The 24,419-nt window shown below is 41.8% G+C and overlaps 2 protein-coding genes across 2 annotated transcripts; one reads left to right on the forward strand and one right to left on the reverse strand.

Moving 5' to 3' along the window:
- Positions 1 to 1,553: 1,553 nt before the first annotated feature.
- On the reverse strand, positions 1,554 to 2,622 carry LOC125533689 (chitinase 5-like). Its single transcript, XM_048697058.1, has 2 exons — positions 2,251 to 2,622; positions 1,554 to 2,148 (listed from the first exon to the last, which is right to left on the reverse strand). The coding sequence occupies exons 1-2, from the start codon at positions 2,537 to 2,539 to the stop codon at positions 1,745 to 1,747; spliced, it is 693 nt and encodes a 230-aa protein (XP_048553015.1). The 5' UTR covers positions 2,540 to 2,622; the 3' UTR covers positions 1,554 to 1,744.
- A 5,866-nt stretch (positions 2,623 to 8,488) lies between these two features.
- On the forward strand, positions 8,489 to 11,512 carry LOC125533690 (COX assembly mitochondrial protein 2 homolog). Its single transcript, XM_048697059.1, has 4 exons — positions 8,489 to 8,841; positions 10,834 to 10,902; positions 11,009 to 11,113; positions 11,237 to 11,512. Exons 2-4 carry the CDS (start codon positions 10,858 to 10,860, stop codon positions 11,336 to 11,338), a joined length of 252 nt encoding a protein of 83 aa, XP_048553016.1. The 5' UTR covers positions 8,489 to 8,841; positions 10,834 to 10,857; the 3' UTR covers positions 11,339 to 11,512.
- Positions 11,513 to 24,419: the final 12,907 nt, after the last annotated feature.

Consider the following 24,419-nt stretch of genomic DNA (forward strand, 5'->3'; position numbering starts at 1 on the left):
TCGATTTTCTGTAATTTTTTAAGATTTTTCTGGGCATGTTGATTTTTGAACAAAATTTGAATTTTTTGGGCATTCAAACAAGATTGCATGGGCTGCTAACATTTTGTTTTTTGTTTAGGGGTATTTTGGACTTTTCCACCATCTTATTTCTATCATACCGTAAAGATATATCATCAAGTAAGTTTGGGGCATTTTATCTAGAGGCATAGCAAAGATGGGGCATTTTATCAATTGCAATATAAGATGGGGCATTTTGGCTGGGGCAGAGCAAAGGTAGGGCAAAATCTCAAGTAAAAATATAAACTCAATGGAATGGCACAAGAGCAAAAGCAGCCAGGTCAAGAAGGAAGCCCAACAAAAAAAGCCCATGATAATAGAGGCTAGACTGACTCACTCCCTCTCATAGTCCACCACGGATCCATGGACCAAAGGTTACCAATCCTACCCCTCCCACCTACCATCTCAATCTAGAAGAGGTTGCATCTTTTGTGGATGCTGACCGCTATGTTTGGCTTGGTGATTTACTGTATTTTGTTTGTATGCCTTGAAACATTTTGCATGAATAAACATACTTTGTTCCACTAAAACAAACCTACCATCCCAAGGGAAGCCTTGGTCATTTGTCAAGAACCCATGTCCCCTATAAAGGCCACAAGGGCCTGTAACTCACTCACTATCACTTGAATAAAAATCAGGGGGGGGGGGACTGAAGCTTCAAGCCTCGTTCAGAGAGCTCTAGGGTTGTGTCCGAGGAGCCTCATTCAACTCGGATCGACATTGAGAAAGAGAAGTTTAGAGAGCATGCATGTCGAGTAGCCTCGTTTGACTCGGGCCTACCACTGAACCTCTCTCGACGCCTTATTAACATAGGACCATGTCACGCTTCGTCGAGTCGACTGCACCTATTCATAAAACATTGATGACTTAATCTTATCATGTATGACAAACTTCACTATAAGGTCATCGTACAGATCCCCAATTAAAATATTCATTGGGCTTGCTAGACTAATGATATCCGCAATAATCTTGATTTTGACCATGTTGATAACACACCCCTAATCACCATGTTGTTTTCCCTACAACAACAATAAAATATTGGAAATCATTTATATGAAATTGTTAAAATCATTGTACTAAAATAATTGTAATTCTGGAGTAGAATATTTTTAAGCAGTTTTATGAAATAGTTAAATTGATCTTTTTTAGTAGTGCAAAACACTTTTTTGAAATAATTTAAATATCTGGAATAATGAAATATTTGATATCACTTTCTGAAGTAAAAATAATAATTCATGAATACACATGCATTTGTGTATCTTTGCATTGATAGGTAGAAAAGGTACAACAAATGGAGGGGGCATTACTACTCGGCGTGAACAATGAACTGCGCGGCTATTACCATGAGCAGAACAGAGCAAATGGGTTGCTCAGCCCCGAAACGAAGGGAAAACCAAGGAAAGAATCAAAAACTATGAATAGTTAAAGTAGTGAAAAATAACTTTGCTGAAATAAGTAGAATCACTTCTCCGAAATAATAAAAAACTCTGGGATAATGAAACATTGGCAGCATTTGGATGCTGTCAAGAAATGTTTATTTATTACGTTTATTTATATTACCGATATATGAATACAGGAATCCAAATTACATATACAGAATATATAGATGATCCCAGAATACACAGGGAGGCAGAGCTGTAAGTAGGAGCATCGTCTGAAAAAATGTTTTTGCGCGTCGATCAAGAATCTAGCAAGTGAGGTTGTTCCCCGGGTCGACCCCGAACTGCTTGCAGTACTCCACGTAGTAGTTCGCCCGCGCGTTCATCGCCGGCGCGTTCCCGCCGTTGCACTCGCCACTGTTGATTTTCCTGGTGGTCTCGCCGAACCCCTGCGGCACGACCTGATGCACGTTGGTCATCCAGAACCAGAACGCCGCCTGGAACGTCAACGCCGGGTCCTGCGCCACCTTCTCCGGGTTGTCGAGCCCGTTGAAGCCGAGCTTCTGCCCCGCCGCCCCGTAGTTGTAGTTCCACGTCAGCTGCAGCGGCCCGCGCCCGTAGTACGCCCTCCCCGAGGTACACGGCCACAGCGGGTAATTCGTGTCGCAGTAGTTCTGGCTCGCCCCGTCCTTCTCCTCGATGTAGCACATGTCTGTACACAAGTAACAAGTTACATCGACAGCTTAATTATGGAGAGCTAATGAAAGCTTAAACTCGTCTAGTGTTGGTATATGACTGCTTTCGTTTAGCTTACATCCAGTCTCGTGGGTGAAATGGGCGAAGAAGGCGGCTATCTCCCTCTTGCCGTCGTCGCTGGTGCCGCCTTCCCCGAAGTCGGGGTTCGCCTGGGCGCCGTCCAGGAAAAACTGGCGCGTGTAAAAGCTCTTGCCGGGGCACCCGTCGGCGGCGGCCCGGGACTTGATCCCGTCGAAGAACGCGTCGGTGACGACGCTCTCCACGGGATCGCCGCCCGCCAGTCCGGCGCCAGATAGGACTACTGCTGCTAGCCCGAGAGCCAGGATCGCCATGGGCGACTTCGCCATGTCGAATCAACAATCAAGGTTTGCTTGTTGAGGCCCTAGTAGCTGCTTGCTTACGATGTGACTGTGCATGGCAAGGCGCGGTGGCAAGCGGTTTATATAGACACAGCAAGTTTGATCTTGCGGACGACTATGGCGTCAAGGTTGGGCTAGATCAGACCGACCGTCGGTCACAGATTCACACGGCTCGTCGACTATCAAGACTTTTCTTTGCAGGGGTCATGTTTCAAAGCTTAGTCTGATGCGTAAACTGCACGCCCTTGCACTTGCTGTCGCGCTGTACGAGAGTTCGGCAGCTCAAGACCAAATGCTCGTCGTGTCGATCGGGGAATCAATCCCAGCCCCGGCGTGCTGCTCCCTCCAAAGTTCGATCTTTTTTCCACGTCGGTGCTTGGTAGCTAGTGCCGTTACCCTTCTGGTACGTGTACTGTGCTCGCTGCTCAGTGGTCATTTCTTCTCTCTGCGCGGCCAGGAGTGAGTTACGCATGCAATATCCGGGTTCACGGAAGCTTCACAGAAAGCGCGAATTTATTGGTACCCAGCAAGGCAGCAGAAAACAGCTTGATCAGTCTAGAAAGGAAGACTCTTCATGGTCAGTCCACTGCGGAAATGCTGGCTCATTCAACGGCTAAAGTAGGCACCTATATTGATGTCAAAGATTGGTAAGAGCATCTGCCACCCTATTTGCAAACCATCACATTCGTACGATTACATGCAACGTAAAACTACTCTAATTTTCGCCAGGACGGTCCTTGTTGTTCCGGCTGTGTCCATGTATGGCGGCCGGCTGCGCCCATCGGATTGGAGGTGCGGTCTTTGGAAAGGTAGAGTAGGTACTCGGGGCGCCAAAGTCTTTCATGCCCTATTCTTCCTCATCGAAGCCCTGAGACTGCAGGTTGCTAGTGGATGTGAGATTGATGATGGATCTGATCCGTCATGGTTGGAGGCTGACACGTCCACCACGACGCGACTGCAGAGCCATGGTCACCGATCACCCGTTGCGGCACCGGAGAGTGCGAGTCTGCCTCGCCGACGTCTGGCGCGAGGGTTGTCACGACCTCCCGCGCCTGCTAGCATTGTGCCATATTTGTGTCGGCATGAAGTGGTTGCGCACCTTCGCCTCGGTGCGCTAACGAAGCGGTTGCGTATCCGCCATGGCGCTTGTACGCCAAATGGACCGCACCACCTTAGGCGAGGCAGCGGCGACACTCCTCGCGCCGGAACCATGCGCCATTTGCGTGGACACAATGGATTCTCCCGAATGGAGTTCGATCATTGTAAGCATACTCCTCCCAGGAGCGACGGAGTGCGATGCGGGCAACCATCTCCTCGGGGCCGCATGGACGAGTTTCCAGTGAACGAATCAAAAGGTGTAGGACTCAGATCCGTTGCCCGTCATGCAAGAGAAGGACGGAGATCGCCAGAAATGAGCTTGGGGCGGAGGGGGGGGGGGGGGGTGAGTAGAGTGGTGCGAAATGCGGCTAGGGTTTCCTTTCGAATGCGAATAGGGTTGAATATATGTGAGATCGGGTGGGGCACAGTGGGCCGGACTAGACGTGGCGGACGTGCCCGTGCATCCCGTATCTGCCCCAGATATAGACTGAATATGGGGGTTGCTGGTCAGTTCGAGTGTTCGGACCAGATTTACCATGTCCGAATGAGTGCCAATTTTACGTCTGATCAGTGTCCGAGCAGCCCGCGCTTAAATGTTTGGGTCGGATATATCGGCCGGTTGTAAATGTTCTAACTAGAAGAAGACATGTTTTCTCATGTGGCGGTCATAGACAAGAACAAGAGTGTTGTTTCTTTTTTATAAGAAATAATCCATAATATTAATTAAGAATAATAGTTTTACAATTGTTCGTTACAGGCTTACATCAGTCACCACAAAGGGTGGAACACGAATTACAGGTAAACTATCAGCATGAATATCAAAATAATACTATCTCTCTCCTGGTTTATTGATCCTCTTCATATTTTGTGTCAAAATTTGACTAAAGATTTACCTGACAAAATGTTAATGCATAATATAAAAGATTATATATTTGAATTCATATTTAACATAATTTTCAATGATACTATTTTTTGTAACACGCATTAACATTTTGTTAATTAAATCCATGGTCAAGATTTGGCACAAAATGCTTGTAGTCGTCGCTACGTGGTCCACGGACCTAGTTGTAATTTTTATTATCTCTGATGTTCTTTGTACCGTTATGATTAAAAATGAATAGATTGAAAGTTTTTTGGAATTTTTTTACACAAAATACTTTTTTTGCATGATAATATGTGTCTTATTAATAAAATAAAGATTCAGTTACAAGGCACGTAAACATCGACATTACAAGACTAAAAAGATAGGATAATCCTATGCAAAAAAACAGTGCATGTCCCTCACCACTACGAAAAAGGAGACACATCACCACTCTCCATCGCTGATCAGCAGCTTTACGAATCTCCAAAGTAGTTTACCTGGAGCAAAACCATTGTCGTCGAAACAATCAGACCGGGACAACATGTCCCTAGACACGTCATCGAACTCCAGAACTGACGCCCCCGCACGACTACAACGTCGGAGGAGTAAACCAGAACTGTCAGCCTTCAACCAGAAACCCAGCACAAGATGCACTATCTTCCAACAGTCACTTGCGTAGACAACCGTCTACGCGTGCTCCTGGACGACAAAGCCTGCCTGCTCCACCATGACGTCGGAGACAACGCCGTAGCAACGGGGACATAGTAAAAGGAGAGACACACCTGATGGAGTCGCCGCCACCGCCTCGCCGACACCATCCATGAACCATAACGCCACCAATCTAAAGGATTGGCAAACACACGATGCCATCAACTCCGAGACGGCGCCATAGAGAGCACCGCCGTGTGGGAGTGGAGTTGAGACAAATTACCTTTTTACTTTAATAATCCCTCATCTTCAGAGTGATCAGGCACACTTCTAGCCACTCCGTCCAAGTACCTTTCGTGGTAAGTAGTAGGGGCACGCCCTACTTGAGGCCATTTAACTCAGTCTTTTTCTTTTTTCTGCTTCTCCGTTTTTCCATTCTTTTTGCATTTTGTTTCTTTGGTTTTTGTTTTTCATTGGTTATATTGTTTCTATTTCAGTTTTCTTTGTTCTTTTGATTTTTATTCTACATTTTGTTTTATGTTAACAACATTTTTCTAATATAGGTCTAACATTTTTCCAATAAAAAATTAACATTTTGCAATACATGGTCAGCATTTTTTCTATACACATTTTTAACATTTTTCAAATATTTGATTAATATTTAAAAAAAACAAGAATATTTTTTAATACATGGTCAACAGTTTATATATAAACACTTTAAAACTTTTAAAATGCTTGATTAACATTTTTTAAATACAAGATTAATATTATACATGGTAAACATTTTTTCTATGCACATTTAATATTTTTTCCAATACCTTATTAACATTTATTAAATTCAATATTAACATTTATTTAATACATGGTCAACATTTTTTCTAAACACATTTAACATTTTCTAAAATTCCTGATTAACATTTTTCAAATACTTATTCAACATTTTTTCAAATGCCTGATTAATATTTTTATATACATAATCAAATTTCCCCTTCATTTTTCTAATACATGGTCAACATTTTTTATATACACATTTAAAATCTTCCAAATGCTTTATTAACATTTTCTCAAATGGTTGATTAATATTTTTATATACATGATCATATTTTTTTTCAATTTTTAATACATGTTTAACATTTTTCCTATACGCGTTTAACATTTTGCAAATGCTTGAATAATATTTTTAAATACTTGTTCAGTATTTTTTCAACTTCTTGATTAGTCATTTTTATATACATGATAAAAAATCTTCATTTTATGATAGAAAAAGTTCATCATTTCATAATACATGTTCAACATTTTTCTCTATACACATTTAGCATTTTCCAAATGCTTGGTTATCATTTTTCAAATAATTTTTCATTTTTTTAAGTGCTTGATTAATTTCTTTATATACATGATAAAAAATAGTCATTTTTAATACATGGTCAACATTTTTTCTATACACATTTAATAGTTTTTAAATGCCCATTTATTGGTTTTCAAATACTTATTTATATGGTTTTTAAATGGTTGATTAATATTTTTTGAATACATGATCAATTATTTTATACGTGATAAACATTTATCTCTATACACATTTAACATTTTTCAAATGCTTCCTCAACATTTTAAATTGCCGTTGGGTGGATGTTTGTAGGCCAACCCTTCTTAGGGATTCACTTGTATTTCGTAGCGCGTACCCCCAACCCGCTTCGCGCATGGGTGTCGTATGGGCGGGCCCATTTTTATTTTTTTTCTTCCTTTTCTTTTCTTTTCTTTTTTTCTTTTTTCTTTTTTCCTTTTTCCTTTTCCTTTTATGTTTCCATTTTTCTTTTCTCTTTTGTATTCTTTACGTTTTCACCTTTTTCGCAAATTTTCTTTTCTAATCCACGAACACTTTTTTGTTCAACGAATTAGAAAAATGTTAATCGAATTTATATTTTGTTCATCGGATTTTAAAAATGTTCGTCAAATTAAAAAAAATCATCGAATTAGAAATTTTGCATCAAATACGAAACTTGTTCATTGATTTAAAAATGTTCATCAAATTCAAAATTTGTTCATCGGATTCAAAATTTCTTCATCCACTTTTTTAAAATAATTTTCTTGAATAAAAATTTTGTTCATAAAGTTCAAAAAATGTTCATCAGATTCAAAATTTGTTCATAAAATATCAAATAATGTTCATCATTATTGAAAAATGCTCATAAAAAATGTTCATCAAAATAAAAAATATTCGTCAAAATTGAAAAAATGTCCATTATGTTGAAATTGCAATTTTTTATAATCCAAGAACTATTTTTTAATACGGTGAATACTCTTTTGAATATGAGAATGTTTTTTGAAAATTAGATTTTATTCGAAATCTAAAAAAACAGGGGCATCTCGCGCCCCACATGGGGCAGCCTAGAGAGGGCAGGTAAGTGGGGGAGGGGGGTGCGCGCGCAGTCGATCCCTGGCGCGCACTACGCCAGGTAGGGGCTCCCTATCTCGCTAGCGGCCGAGCATCTCAGGTGGATCCCATAAAGACTCGAAACTGTAAAATATCTGCCGTTTACATTTAGGCGAAAAAAGATGCCCATTCTAGATCCTGCAAAATGGCCGGTCTTGTAAAAATGAATACAACTCCCTCTTCTACCCCCAAAAAAACCTTGTCCTAGCAAATTTTACAACTTCATCTATACCAGAAAGCCGTTGTCGGGAGGGAAGTTTCACGACAACTGCCACTCCCGTCGGCACTAGCTCTTGATTCCGGTTGTTCTCGTCGCTGGCGACCATCTGGTCGACGCCCCCCGTCCTTCCTCGCCTCATTCCTGACAGACATCACACCCTTCGAGCTCTCGAGTGGCCGTGGCAACTCCGCCATGGATGCAAGCTCGAGGTCGTCAATGGGGCCGACAACCATCGCGCCCCTGGAGCTCTCGGGTGGCCACGACAGCTCCGCTGCTCCGCCATGGAGGCAGGCTCGCCCCCTCCCCCCCCCCAACTCTTGGGTGGCCGCGGCCCGCCATGGATGCGGGCTCAAGGTCGCTACCGGGGCCGACGACCATGGAGCGGCGGAAGCTGTCCCGATTTGGGGCGGCTACTTGTGTGAGTGATTTGGGGAACAAGATGACCCTAAACAAACATAATATTTAATTTAGTTGTGCTAAAGCACTATAAATGTGCCCTAAGTATCACACATCTAAGTCCTATGTCATTGATTTTACATAAACATTCGTGCAAGCATTTTTTTAATTTTTTATTTAGCTTGATTGAGCTACTAGATGTGCAGTAATTAAGACACATCTATTTGATTTTACGGTAGAAATTTGTGGTGCAGCTTGTGCGATACCGTGAATCTGTTCTAGGGAACCCTAAACGGGTTTTGCGGGACGGCCGAACACCGAACGAGCTCTCTCTCCGATCCAATCCCCCCACTCAGGTCACAGCTTCACACACAAACGACACACGACAGCGCGTCCACAGTTCCCCGCCCGGCGAGCGTCCTCCTTCACCGGCCTCTCTTTGCCGTCGACGCCTCGCCTTGCCTCTCCTTGCTCACCATCTCTCATCCGTGGAGCCACCTAAAGAGAACGAGCGGCCGCTCCGGCCAACGGCTAGATCTGCAGCACCATCACTCCACCAGCCCACCCCGTGATCTACCTGCTGTCGCCGGCCCTCTCTCCCTCTGCAGCACCACCGACTGAGGTGGAGTTCAACAGTGAGCACTTTCCCCCTCCATTCTTTTTCTGCAAGGTTGTATTCAAGAATTGTTCTTTGAAGTTTCTCCTGTAGCTGTAGTTCTCAGGATGATCTGCTAGTGCTACATTTAGCAAATCAAATGCAAGAAGACAGAACGAGAAAAATTGTAGGTTCCATGTCAGTGTATGTGTGTGTATCACAATTTTAGGATGGCATAACCTGCACTGCATGTCTGTTCTAGTGTTCTTACAAAGTGTTGCTGTTGTATTGTCAATTATAATTACTCGAAATTGTCAAGGAAGCAAATGTCTAGTGGTGATGAGGATTGAGGATAACCAAGTTTACCTTGCTTCCATTATTTACCCAGCTTGGTAAGCTAATTGCTTCAGTTAGTATGATTAGTAATGTCAAAACATATTTTTCATGAAAATGAATTGCATTGCTTCATGATGTTAAGTTTTTTTTCCAGATTATCCTCAATTGAAAATGAATTGCATTGTTTTATGAAAATCATTGTACTATTAGTATCACAATTTTTCATGAAAATGAATTGCATTGCTTCCATTGAGGATAACCGAGTGTTTGCTGTTTATAATTTATCGACTGCGACCGATTTGATATTACTTGCCACATAAAACATAATTAACATAATCTGTAAACACCAAATTGGACTCGATTAACAAGTTTTACATGCCTACGTATAAGCAAAGACAGAATACAAAACTTTCTTGGGCTGTAACAAGTTTTTATTATATAATCACAACTCAAAACAATACAAATCAAGTAAACAACTAGCCATGACTATAAGTTTGCAACTACCAACTAGCCATGTTTTGATTTCACCGTAGGTCTGAAGACTCAAGTAGTACTCAAAGAGTATTTTCTACAACCACAGTGACACTAGTCAAGGTTCGCAACTCTGTGTACACTAGTTCCCTCAAGCTCGATGGATCAAGCTGATTCAGCCGTTTAGGTCTTCAGGAAGACACCGCCGCACCAAGTTCGAAGTTAGTGGCCGCCGCGCCACGGGCCGCTGCCGTGCAAGTGTGAGGAAGGGAGTGGGACCGGGTAGCAGAAGCAATGGGAGGTCCGCGGGGGGGGGGGGGGGGGGGGGGGGGGGGGGGGGGGGGGGGGGGGGGGGGGGGGGGGGGGGGGGGGGGGGGGGGGGGGGGGGGGGTTGCGGTGGCGGCGTTTGCCTCGACTGGAAGAGGACAACACGAGCGAGTAGGCACAGGCGACGGGCTCGTTCTTGGGCTGTAACTTAAGCATGGGACTTTTTCATTTTTTAATACTCCCTCTGTTCACTTTATAAGTTGTTTCAGACAACTGAAAATAAGCTACTTTGCACCCTTTCTGAAATGTCTTCAAAGCCTTATAAAAGTGAACAGAGGGAGTAAGTTACAGCCTAAGAAAATGTGATGGCCTGGGTAGCTGTTACATGGGACTTTTTCATTTTTTAATAAAATACAAAACTTGTCAATCGAGTCCAATTTGGTGCTTTCAGTCTATGTTAAGTATCTGTGGCAAGTAATATCGAAATCGATATTAATTATTATAAACAGCAAACACTTGGTATTCTAGACATTTACTTGTGAGTTCAGTCATGCGACTCAGTACCCAGCAGCCATCCCAAGCGGCATGACTTGCTTCCATAGACAGATGCACCTCATGGGCTATGCTAGCTCACCACCAGCTCGATTCTGCCCAAGCCCCAGCTCAGCCAAATCTCTTCTGTAGTTTACTGTCGCTGTGCCCTACAGATATTACAAACATTTGCTCCTCTATGTCAGTTGTCCATTCTTTTGCAAGTCTTCCTGGGCAAGGTATAGATCTTGTTTTATGACAGGATTTATAGTAGAGGTACTGTTACAGCAGAAATATAAGGTTGTGTTTGCTGGTATGTATCGATGTTATTAGGCGCCACTTCTAGTTTGTAGTGTCACAGTCTGTCATTTGTAGAAGAATCTACTTCGAGGATCAGATCTTGCTAACTTGGGCAACTTTCATGCAGGCTCACGTTCCTACATCTTTGGAAATGCATCCCCATCTAACCCTACACAGGCATCCTATGTGTGCTGAGGTAGCTTTGTACTGACCTTTGGCTCTAACTGATGCTTTGTCATTTTAAGTGTATATATTTTCACAGAAGTTCCTAGATTATAAAATTTACTGTCCTTGTTGCCCAGATTATTGAAGAATTCCAGAAGTGCCATGTGGATCACCCCATCAAAAAATTCTTTGGTGAATGCACAGATCTTAAGATTAAGCTTGATCGGTGCTTCCGGCAGGAGGTAAGCAACCTTTTGCCCTAAGTTAGTGTCGTCGCTAAAATTCATGTATTTTGTTCTGTATCATAATTTGTAGGAGTTCTTTGTCTCCCTAAATGTGTTACTCTCCTTGTGAAACAAACTCAGAAAGCTGTGAAGAGAAAGGCAAACTTTGAAGAGAGCAAGAAATTTAAAGAAAGGTTGCAGGCTTATAAAAAGGAAATGGCTGAGAAAGAAAATGAATCATAGCTTTGAATGGAGGACAATGACCTTCACTGAATGCCTTTTTGCTGCAATCCTGTGGCTTCAACTTTGTGAAACAAAGTTCCAGACTTGTCTTTGCTTCATGTTTACACCACATATCTACTGTTATAAGATTACAGTTGAGGTCATATAATTTATTTAAAAGTTTGAATTTCCTTCTGTGGCTGATGCTTTTCATGGTTAGTCTATTTCCATCATATCTCTATCTCTACTCCTATAAAAGAGCGAGTTGGTGATGATGATATGCCTGACTTCCGTCATCTGCGCCGTTTGATCTGGAATGTAAGGCTGGAGATTGAGACTGGGTCCCAACTTCCGTGAAACATAACGCCACAGACTTTGAGTTGGGCAAGGATCCCTCCTCTTTGATTAATTAATGAAATGTTTTTCTCCCCGCAAAAAAGCATTTTCATATACATGACAAAGAAATCATCATTTTTTAATAATTGGTCAAACATTTATATATACACATTTAACATTTCTCAAATGCTTGATTATTACTTGTTCAACATTTTTGAAATGCTTAATTAACATTTTTATATACATGATCAACATTTTTACAAATACTTGTTGAACATTATTCAAATACTTGTTCAACATTTCTCAAATGCTTGAATAACATTTTTCAAATACTTATTCATTTCTCAAATACTCGCTGAAGGCAAGATATAGGGGCTCCTGACGATCAAACACGCTCACTTTTGGGCCGGTCGATGTGTAGGCTCGGCCTTCTGTTTTTAGTTTTTTTCTTTTTCCATTCTTTCGGTTTTTTAGTTCATTTACTTTCAGAACTGTTCAGGAATCTCCAATATGAAAAATAATGTGTTTACGATTTAAAAAAATGTTAATTAAAAAATCATGAATTTGAAAATTGTTCAAAAATCCAAAAAATCTTCACGAAATTTGAAAAAATTCTGGCTTGCACAAACTGTTTGCAAATTCAAAAAATGTGAACAAAATTTTAAATATGATTGTGATTTTTAAAATTATGTTATACTCCCTCCGTCCCATAATGTAAGACATTTTTTAACACTAGTGTAGTGTCAAAAAGTGTCTTATATTATGGGACAGAGGGAGTAGAGTTTCTGAATTATTGTTTCTGAATTTCCAAAATTGTTCACAAATTTCAAAAACTGCTTGTCGGTTCAAAAAGGTTCATAAGTTCCAAAAATATATTTTTGATACAAAACATGTTTGTGAATTTGAAAATTACTCCTAAATTTCAAAATATGTTTCCAAATTTGGGAAATGTTCGTGAATTTGAAAAAGATCATGAATTAGAATGAGTTCATGAGTTTGAAAAAAGGTTCACGCTTTTCAAAAGAGAAAAAGTAGTAAAAACATAAAATAAAAGGAAGAAATGAAAAACCTGAAATAAAAATAGAAGAAAAAACCGGTACAAGGAAGGTACTAGAACCTTCCCATAACCAGTGGGTGAAAAGCGAAAAATGGGCTAACCTAGTTGAAGCAGCGCTCGCGTCGGGAGTACGCGTTACAACGCTATCACCTAACTTACGCGATAAATAGGAGGCGCGGATAGCACTCCTTCCACTTATTGGACCTGCCCAATGCAGCATATTTTTCTTTTTCCACTTTAGATATTTTTGTCGGGTTTGTTGTCGGTTTTATTCTCTTTGTTTTTTTTCCCGATGGGCAGTTGGTTTTCTTTTTATCTTTGTTTTTGTTTTTCTCAGTTTTCTTTCTTCCTTTTCCTCTATAAAAGTAATGTTTATTTTTAAAACACATGGCATTTTATAAAATAATTTCTGAATATTTCTTCTATGAAAGTCATGAACCTGTTAAAAAAGCTTGAAGATTTTTAAAAGTTTGCAAACATTTTAAAATCATGGACATTGTTTAGAATTTTATAAACATTTTTGCAAAATTTTCATATTTTTTGCATTTCCTTCAATAAATAAAATATTAAAAAAGTAATGCAAACTCATTAATGGGTAATATTAGGATATATCAAATAATTAATACAAGAAATCGAACACTAAATGGGCCAACCTATCACAGTGGGGTGTATGTTTGGTTCCTAACCCAAATGTAGGGCATAGAATACGAGGTCTCCAAGCATCACACACCCGCACCAGTCGTTGTCAACAACTAGAGAGGTATGTATTTAAACTGTGGTGGGAGCCCAACATTCACTTAGGTCCTCCTCCTAGCACAAAACTCATTATGATGTGCTTGAAATCATGAGCTACTAATGACTTTCCTTTATATCTTTTGGGCTAAGATCTACGTCTACTCGGCTCAGAATCTCCAAGGATCTAGGTACTTACGGGTGGAGTGCGAAATTTGGAGGCCGAGCTTCATGGAGCCCTTTTATAAAACAAATATAAAAAATTATAGTTAAATATATAAAAAATAATCAATTTTTTGTCCATGGAACTTATGTGTTTTCCGCACGAACTTGTAAAAATTCGTTTAAAAGAATTGTGATTCGTCTGTTGTACAAAAAAGACAAAATTTTGGCACAACAAAAAGAAAAGTCGGCCTATTTTGAATATACATATTTGTAATTTTTTGTATGCCACATGTGAAAGTATAATGTTATGAAACTTTTCTCCGATGTGTTAGACATGCATTTCTATATGTGCTATGAAAATATATTTTTTAAATGAGCTCACTGGAGCCCGGCCACCATTAGTAATTTGCGCTCATGGGCGGCCCTATCTCGGGCATTCCCTATTTGGCGCTTCAGGCACATGTTATAGGTCATTTCACTTGCGGGCGCCTGAATCGTGCACACACTCCCTCGAGCTGGGCTGACCCATCATCTTGTTCTTCTGGTTGTTAAATCGCAAAAAACAGTGAGCGCAAATATATTTTTTAAATGAGCTCACTGGAGCCCGGCCACCATTAGTAATTTGCGCTCATGGGCGGCCCTATCTCGGGCATTCCCTATTTGGCGCTTCAGGCACATGTTATAGGTCATTTCACTTGCGGGCGCTTGAATCGTGCACACACTCCCTCGAGCTGGGCTGACCCATCATCTTGTTCTTCTGGTTGTTAAATCGCAAAAAACAGTGAGCTAGGTGGGATTCGAACCAGTGACTTGGGCATATCCTATTCCATATTTGGCACAACAAAAAGAAAAGTCGGCCTATTTTGAACATACATATTTGTAATTTTTTTGTATGCCACGTGTGAAAGTATAATGTTATGAAACTTTTCTCCGATGTGTTAGACATGCATTTCTATATGTGTATGAAAATATATTTTTTAAATGAGCTCACTGGAGCCCGGCCACCATTAGTAATTTGCGCTCATGGGCGGCCCTATCTCGGGCATTCCTATTTGGCGCTTCAGGCACATGTTATAGGTCATTTCACTTGCGGGCGCCTGAATCGTGCACACACTCCCTCGAGCCGGGCTGACCCATCATCTTGTTCTTCTGGTTGTTAAATCGCAAAAAACAGTGAGCTAGGTGGGATTCGAACCAGTGACTTGGGCATATCCTATTCCATATTTGGCACAACAAAAAGAAAAGTCGGCCTATTTTGAACATACATATTTGTAATTTTTTTGTATGCCACGTGTGAAAGTATAATGTTATGAAACTTTTCTCCCGATGTGTTAGACATGCATTTCTATATGTGCTATGAAAATATATTTTTTAAATGAGCTCACTGGAGCCCGGCCACCATTAGTAATTTGCGCTCATGGGCGGCCCTATCTCGGGCATTCCCTATTTGGCGCTTCAGGCACATGTTATAGGTCATTTCACTTGCGGGCGCCTGAATCGTGCACACACTCCCTCGAGTTGGGCTGACCCATCATCTTGTTCTTCTGGTTGTTAAATCGCAAAAAACAGTGAGCTAGGTGGGATTCGAACCAGTGACTTGGGCATATCCTATTCCATATTTGGCACAACAAAAAGAAAAGTCGGCCTATTTTGAACATACATATTTGTAATTTTTTTGTATGCCACGTGTGAAAGTATAATGTTATGAAACTTTTCTCCCATGTGTTAGACATGCATTTCTATATGTGCTATGAAAATATATTTTTTAAATGAGCTCACTGGAGCCCGGCCACCATTAGTAATTTGCGCTCATGGGCGGCCCTATCTCGGGCATTCCCTATTTGGCGCTTCAGGCACATGTTATAGGTCATTTCACTTGCGGGCGCCTGAATCGTGCACACACTCCCTCGAGCTGGGCTGACCCATCATCTTGTTCTTCTGGTTGTTAAATCGCAAAAAACAGTGAGCGAAAATATATTTTTTAAATGAGCTCACTGGAGCCCGGCCACCATTAGTAATTTGCGCTCATGGGCGGCCCTATCTCGGGCATTCCCTATTTGGCGCTTCAGGCACATGTTATAGGTCATTTCACTTGCGGGCGCCTGAATCGTGCACACACTCCCTCGAGCTGGGCTGACCCATCATCTTGTTCTTCTGGTTGTTAAATCGCAAAAAACAGTGAGCTAGGTGGGATTCGAACCAGTGACTTGGGCATATCCTATTCCATATTTGGCACAACAAAAAGAAAAGTCGGCCTATTTTGAACATACATATTTGTAATTTTTTTGTATGCCACGTGTGAAAGTATAATGTTATGAAACTTTTCTCCGATGTGTTAGACATGCATTTCTATATGTATGAAAATATATTTTTTAAATGAGCTCACTGGAGCCCGGCCACCATTAGTAATTTGCGCTCATGGGCGGCCCTATCTCGGGCATTCCCTATTTGGCGCTTCAGGCACATGTTATAGGTCATTTCACTTGCGGGCGCCTGAATCGTGCACACACTCCCTCGAGTGGGCTGACCCATCATCTTGTTCTTCTGGTTGTTAAATCGCAAAAAACAGTGAGCTAGGTGGGATTCGAACCAGTGACTTGGGCATATCCTATTCCATATTTGGCACAACAAAAAGAAAAGTCGGCCTATTTTGAACATACATATTTGTAATTTTTTTGTATGCCACGTGTGAAAGTATAATGTTATGAAACTTTTCTCCGATGTGTTAGACATGCATTTCTATATGTGCTATGAAAATATATTTTTTAAATGAGCTCACTGGAGCCCGGCCACCATTAGTAATTTGCGCTCATGGGCGGCCCTATCTCGGGCATTCCCTATTTGGCGCTTCAGGCACATGTTATAGGTCATTTCACTTGCGGGCGCCTGAATCGTGCACACACTCCCTCGAGCTGGGCTGACCCATCATCTTGTTCTTCTGGTTGTTAAATCGCAAAAAACAGTGAGCTAGGTGGGATTCGAACCAGTGACTTGGGCATATCCTATTCCATATTTGGCACAACAAAAAGAAAAGTCGGCCTATTTTGAACATACATATTTGTAATTTTTTTGTATGCCACGTGTGAAAGTATAATGTTATGAAACTTTTCTCCGATGTGTTAGACATGCATTTCTATATGTGCTATGAAAATATATTTTTTAAATGAGCTCACTGGAGCCCGGCCACCATTAGTAATTTGCGCTCATGGGCGGCCCTATCTCGGGCATTCCCTATTTGGCGCTTCAGGCACATGTTATAGGTCATTTCACTTGCGGGCGCCTGAATCGTGCACACACTCCCTCGAGCTGGGCTGACCCATCATCTTGTTCTTCTGGTTGTTAAATCGCAAAAAACAGTGAGCGATTCGAAATATATTTTTTAAATGAGCTCACTGGAGCCCGGCCACCATTAGTAATTTGCGCTCATGGGCGGCCCTATCTCGGGCATTCCCTATTTGGCGCTTCAGGCACATGTTATAGGTCATTTCACTTGCGGGCGCCTGAATCGTGCACACACTCCCTCGAGCTGGGCTGACCCATCATCTTGTTCTTCTGGTTGTTAAATCGCAAAAAACAGTGAGCTAGGTGGGATTCGAACCAGTGACTTGGGCATATCCTATTCCATATTTGGCACAACAAAAAGAAAAGTCGGCCTATTTTGAACATACATATTTGTAATTTTTTTGTATGCCACGTGTGAAAGTATAATGTTATGAAACTTTTCTCCGATGTGTTAGACATGCATTTCTATATGTGCTATGAAAATATATTTTAAATGAGCTCACTGGAGCCCGGCCACCATTAGTAATTTGCGCTCATGGGCGGCCCTATCTCGGGCATTCCCTATTTGGCGCTTCAGGCACATGTTATAGGTCATTTCACTTGCGGGCGCCTGAATCGTGCACACACTCCCTCGAGTTGGGCTGACCCATCATCTTGTTCTTCTGGTTGTTAAATCGCAAAAAACAGTGAGCTAGGTGGGATTCGAACCAGTGACTTGGGCATATCCTATTCCATATTTGGCACAACAAAAAGAAAAGTCGGCCTATTTTGAACATACATATTTGTAATTTTTTTGTATGCCACGTGTGAAAGTATAATGTTATGAAACTTTTCTCCGATGTGTTAGACATGCATTTCTATATGTGCTATGAAAATATATTTTTTAAATGAGCTCACTGGAGCCCGGCCACCATTAGTAATTTGCGCTCATGGGCGGCCCTATCTCGGGCATTCCCTATTTGGCGCTTCAGGCACATGTTATAGGTCATTTCACTTGCGGGCGCCTGAATCGTGCACACACTCCCTCGAGCTGGGCTGACCCATCATCTTGTTCTTCTGGTTGTTAAATCGCAAAAAACAGTGAGCTAGGTGGGATTCGAACCAGTGACTTGGGCATATCCTATTCCATATTTGGCACAACAAAAAGAAAAGTCGGCCTATTTTGAACATACATATTTGTAATTTTTTTGTATGCCACGTGTGAAAGTATAATGTTATGAAACTTTTCTCCCATGTGTTAGACATGCATTTCTATATGTGCTATGAAAATATATTTTTTAAATGAGCTCACTGGAGCCCGGCCACCATTAGTAATTTGCGCTCATGGGCGGCCCTATCTCGGGCATTCCCTATTTGGCGCTTCAGGCACATGTTATAGGTCATTTCACTTGCGGGCACCTGAATCGTGCACACACTCCCTCGAGCTGGGCTGACCCATCATCTTGTTCTTCTGGTTGTTAAATCGCAAAAAACAGTGAGCGCAAATATATTTTTTAAATGAGCTCACTGGAGCCCGGCCACCATTAGTAATTTGCGCTCATGGGCGGCCCTATCTCGGGCATTCCCTATTTGGCGCTTCAGGCACATGTTATAGGTCATTTCACTTGCGGGCGCTTGAATCGTGCACACACTCCCTCGAGCTGGGCTGACCCATCATCTTGTTCTTCTGGTTGTTAAATCGCAAAAAACAGTGAGCTAGGTGGGATTCGAACCAGTGACTTGGGCATATCCTATTCCATATTTGGCACAACAAAAAGAAAAGTCGGCCTATTTTGAACATACATATTTGTAATTTTTTTGTATGCCACGTGTGAAGTATAATGTTATGAAACTTTTCTCCGATGTGTTAGACATGCATTTCTATATGTGTATGAAAATATATTTTTTAAATGAGCTCACTGGAGCCCGGCCACCATTAGTAATTTGCGCTCATGGGCGGCCCTATCTCGGGCATTCTCTATTTGGCGCTTCAGGCACATGTTATAGGTCATTTCACTTGCGGGCGCCTGAATCGTGCACACACTCCCTCGAGCCGGGCTGACCCATCATCTTGTTCTTCTGGTTGTTAAATCGCAAAAAACAGTGAGCTAGGTGGGATTCGAACCAGTGACTTGGGCATATCCTATTCCATATTTGGCACAACAAAAAGAAAAGTCGGCCTATTTTGAACATACATATTTGTAATTTTTTTGTATGCCACGTGTGAAAGTATAATGTTATGAAACTTTTCTCCGATGTGTTAGACATGCATTTCTATATGTGCTATGAAAATATATTATTTAAATGAGCTCACTGGAAGCCCGGCCACCATTAGTAATTTGCGCTCATGGGCGGCCCTATCTCGGGCATTCCCTATTTGGCGCTTCAGGCACATGTTATAGGTCATTTCACTTGCGGGCGCCTGAATCGTGCACACACTCCCTCGAGTTGGGCTGACCCATCATCTTGTTCTTCTGGTTGTTAAATCGCAAAAAACAGTGAGCTAGGTGGGATTCGAACCAGTGACTTGGGCATATCCTATTCCATATTTGGCACAACAAAAAGAAAAGTCGGCCTATTTTGAACATACATATTTGTAATTTTTTTGTATGCCACGTGTGAAAGTATAATGTTATGAAACTTTTCTCCAATGTGTTAGACATGCATTTCTATATGTGCTATGAAAATATATTTTTTAAATGAGCTCACTGGAGCCCGGCCACCATTAGTAATTTGCGCTCATGGGCGGCCCTATCTCGGGCATTCCCTATTTGGCGCTTCAGGCACATGTTATAGGTCATTTCACTTGCGGGCGCCTGAATCGTGCACACACTCCCTCGAGCTGGGCTGACCCATCATCTTGTTCTTCTGGTTGTTAAATCGCAAAAAACAGTGAGCTAGGTGGGATTCGAACCAGTGACTTGGGCATATCCTATTCCATGCTTCAGGCGCCGGTTACAATGTAAACTGTAAACTAGCGCACACGCCACTGAGAATCGAACCCTCGACCTACTTGATCGTATAAGCTGTAGTAACCAACTAGGCTAGCACCCCACTTCGTGAGTCCTTACATCTTTACTCGTCTCTCGAACTGTTTTTTTTCTTTTTCTTTCTTATTTTTCTTTCTTCTAGTTCCTTTTTTGTTATTTTTTTCCAAATTCGGTGAACTTATTTCAAAATTGATGAACTTTTGTTTGAATTGGATTAACTATTTTTCAAATTCAATGTACATTTTTCAAAATCGATGAATTTTTTTCAAATCTTTGATTAACTTTTTTCGCATTTGATGATATTTTTAAAAATCATTGATTTTTATTTCGATCTTTTTTTGAATTCGATGAAATTTTTTCAAATACCTAAATGCTCTTATAATTCATGAACTTTTTTTGGAAAACTTGTGAACTGTTTTTCAAGGAAGCGAGCAATCCTGTACCAAAAGAGCGATTTGTACGAGCGATCCTGTATGAAAAAACTTGTTAGCGCGGGAGGGAGGGAGCGACCCTTTTTTTGAGGGAGCGAGCAAGTTTTGGGCCATGGCCCAGTAAGGTCTCGTGTGGGCGCCGGGAACCTGTCCGGGCGCTAACAGCGCCGAATAGGAGCTCCCAAAGAATCGTCGAAATCACTAATTGAGGAGCGCTCCTCGCAACGATTAGTCGGAAAGTGCTCCCCGCGCCTCAAGTGTCACGCGCGGAGCGGTCGGGAGACTTTTCCGAGGCGCTCCGCGTGCGACACTTGTCGCGCGCACGGTGTCTCCCGTGTTTTTTGGTTTCTGGTTTTTCCTTTTTTCACTTTAGTCCTTATACTTTTAATGTTTTGTAAAACCTTTTGATCTGTTTTGAGATCTATTTTCTCTCTGGTGTGGGCGAACTGTCGTGGAGCACTGTTCTTTCTTTGCCGTCGTCTACGTCCGTCGCGGCCACCGCTCTTGTCGCGTGGTTACGGCGGCCCCTGTCCCGGCCACCGCGCTTGTTGCCTGCTTTTACGGCGGTCCTTCTTTAGCGTCGACCGCGCTTCCCCGTTCGCGTGATCGCCATTCCCTACCGGTTGCCTTCGTGGTTTCCCTGTTTCCCTTTCACGTTTCTCTTTTTGTTCCCATTATATTTCCGGGATATGGAGATTTATGGGATAGTTACGGGTGGGGACTACCAACACTATCAGATGTCAAGTTTCAACTGGGTTTTGTGGGATTAGTTCTTGATAATCATTGTGTTCCTTGCAGTTATGGCTTGTCCTTTTTGCCGTATGCCTGGTGGCCCGTGTTCTTCTGTTGATTCTTCTGTAGATGGGTTCAGTGTGGTCCTGAATCGGCGTTGTTGGAGGCGTGTTGTAAGAATATCATTTTATAATTGTTCAATTTTTGGCACACACGTTTATTTCTTTTGGTGTTGCTCATGCTGTTTAGGTTTTGATTATGATCCTTGTTTTGATTTGTTGTGCAGTATGTTCCGTGCAGTGTTAGAGCTCATCTTGCTCGTTACATCGAGGAGTGTAGGGCTTTAGCCATAAGGAGGGGTGACGAAGATACTGATCTTGCTTTTCAGTGCAATGAGGGTTATTTGTATGGTGTTCTGTTTAGTCATGGTCGGTTGAGGAGTAAATTCCATGGTCCTTCCTGGGAACGATTGGTCAGTGATTATGGTGTTCGTCCTCGTGATATAATGACCATTAGGCTTGAATACAATGGAACATGGATTGGTATTGATTTTTATCGTGTTGGTCGTGGAGATGCGTTTTCTCCTTTACCATCTGCTGGTAAGGTTTATTTTTAAGGAAGTTTTTAGCTTGTTTTATTGCACATGATGATTTTTCTGTTCCCTTGAGCCTGTGTAATTATATTTTGTAGCTCTTGATGGTTTGAGCGACTCCGAGATGGAACTTGTTGGGAGTTGTTATTACACCCGTGGTGTTTCTCTTAATTATCAGCAGATGTATTTCATGAGGTGTCAACTCTTTGATGATGTCTACATACCGTGTTGTCCTTTTGTTCATAGGATTGATTCCATGAATGTTAATTGTCATCATATGGTCAGATTTTTTTCCACTGTTTTTTTCTTTGTTTCTATTTATTTATTTATTTTTATTATCTCTTCTATTTATAGTTTTTAATTTTTGTTCTATTTCTGATAGCTTGATGTTTTTTTCCAGGTTATTCCTGGTATTGTTGTGAGGAGTTTGAAGGAGTTTGTGACTTTTCCTAGGACTGGCGTTTTAACCCTTGAAGTTACTTTGGAATCTGATGATGATGATATATATGTGAGCACTCCTTGCTCCTACTTCATTGGCTTGGGTAGTAGAATGGTGTTCAAACAGAAAGGTTTTAGTGATTTTCTCCAGGCATCGTCTATTGAAGTAAACAACTTGGTGCTGATAACTTTCAAAGAGCGTGATAGGAGGCTTGTTGTTATCTTCAATCATCTGCCGTAGTGATGTTAGTTATAGCCTTTGAACATAAATGGATTTTGTTTAAAAATCTATGCTACGGGTTAATGTTGTCTAGATATATGAAACGATATGAACCTAAGAACCTAAGTGTTCATTGCTGTTGTATGTTTGTAGAAGAGGTATGGCTGTACATCTCTTTTAAAGATGTTCTTTTGGACGGATGTTATTTAATTGGGGTCATAGTTATCAATACAGTAGAGGCACGTGTGTTGTTTACTCTCAGGCACGGCTGTTTATCTCTTTTATGTGAGGCACGTGGATTAAGCAAATGAAGGCACGGAATTGAAGTCAGTGCAGGCATGGTCATGAGGAGGCACGGGTATACTGAGAGCTACGTGTGTGCAGCGCCAAAGTTGTACGGGCGAGATACTATGGGTTTCATGCGAGAGGCACGTGTGTGTGTAGGACATGGAGTTACTGTTGGTTTTATGTGAGGCACGTGGATTGAGCAAAACGGAGGCATGGAATTATAGTCAGTACAAGCACGGTTGTGGAGGTACGGGTATACTGAGAGACGCGTCTGTGCAGCACCAAAGTTGCATTGGCGATCACGCGTGCGGAGCACGTAGAGTTACTGTGAGTTTCAAGTGAGGCACGTTGATCAAGCAAACAGAGGCACGGAAGTGCAATCAGTACAAGCACGGTTGTCTGGAGGCACGGTTTTGAACCCTCTTGCTGGTGTCAAGATTCTAGAGGCACGGATGTACGGCAGTAGAGGCATCAGTCCGAATATCTGGTTAGAGGGGCTCGGTTAATGATGCACAGGTGTGTAGTCTTTAGGGTCACGGGTGCGTGGCACCACAGGCATGGATTGAGTAGACACTTAGTAAGTCACGCTTGTAAATAGGTCAGTTGCACACAGTAGTGTAGTTTTGTGGCATCGTGCAGAACTGGTGTACGAAGAGGAACCTGTGTACAATAGCAAGGATGTTCTGAATGGACGGAGCGGTGTTTGATGTGAAATGGAGGCAAGGATTTTTTTTTCCAATGTGGTTAAGGTAACAAAGTTCTTGTCGCTTGTGACTGTGTACTGAATGATCTTCTGCAATATTTATGAATTGCTCACACCAATGTTTAATAAGCATTGTACTGAAAGTTTACAACGATATCATCACATATTCTTGTAAATGCACGATGTATCTTGTAAATGTTGAGTATGAAAATTATAATACAATATCGTGCGAGATATCTCTCGTTCTATAATCACGGATACAATATATGCTTGCTCAGTACTGGGACATAACTTACTAATTGCATTTAGACATAACTTACTAATTGCATTTAGACATGCAAAACATAGTATGCATTTGTACATGAGCACACCACCGTGTTCAAAGTTCAAACGTAAAATAGTAATACAATACACACAACATCTTTGAGCAACAACAAACCATATTTACAACATAGGTTCATACAATCCAAGTTAGTACATGAGCACACCACTGTGTTCAAAGTTCAAACGTAAAATAGTAATACAATACACACAACATCTTTGAGCAACAACAAACATATTTACAACATAGGTTCATACAATCCAAATTATGATAATAGTAGTTCCTACTAGTTTAATGTAGACATCCAATTTCTCGCAATTTACCAACCACTGTTTCCCTTCCAGCGCTTCCAGCCGCTGGAAGATCCCTCATCATTGATCTTCCGTGGGCGGAGTCTTTCTTTCATTGGTTGTTGGTGGAGATGACGTAGCCCGTTCTTGATGATTAGGATTCTACGGTACAACTCGTAGCTAACATACCCGTCCTTTGCCGCGTACTCAAGGTGTATCGGGGAAAGTGGCTTCCACTCCCAGAACTGGCGCTTCTCCTTTGGGAATGATTTCTTCATGTTCTTGTACGAGGGGTCGATGATGGCCGCTGCAAGGTCACCCATGGAGTCCCTTTCTCCACCACCCTTGATGCAGAATAGCCTATGGATGTCGACGTGGTGCTCGTCTGGAATTCTGATGCATGCACGGGCAAGCATGGTCTTGTCGTTCCTGGTGTCGACGCTAGTGAAAGTTACCGCTTTCCATTGCAGGAAGTCAACTAACGCCTGGGAGCGCTCGGATCTGCAGTAGTGGTATACAAGGGCATGCTCGCGCATGGAAAGTTG

Source organism: Triticum urartu, chromosome 2, assembly GCF_003073215.2.
Source record: "Triticum urartu cultivar G1812 chromosome 2, Tu2.1, whole genome shotgun sequence".
Lineage (NCBI taxonomy): Eukaryota > Viridiplantae > Streptophyta > Magnoliopsida > Poales > Poaceae > Triticum > Triticum urartu.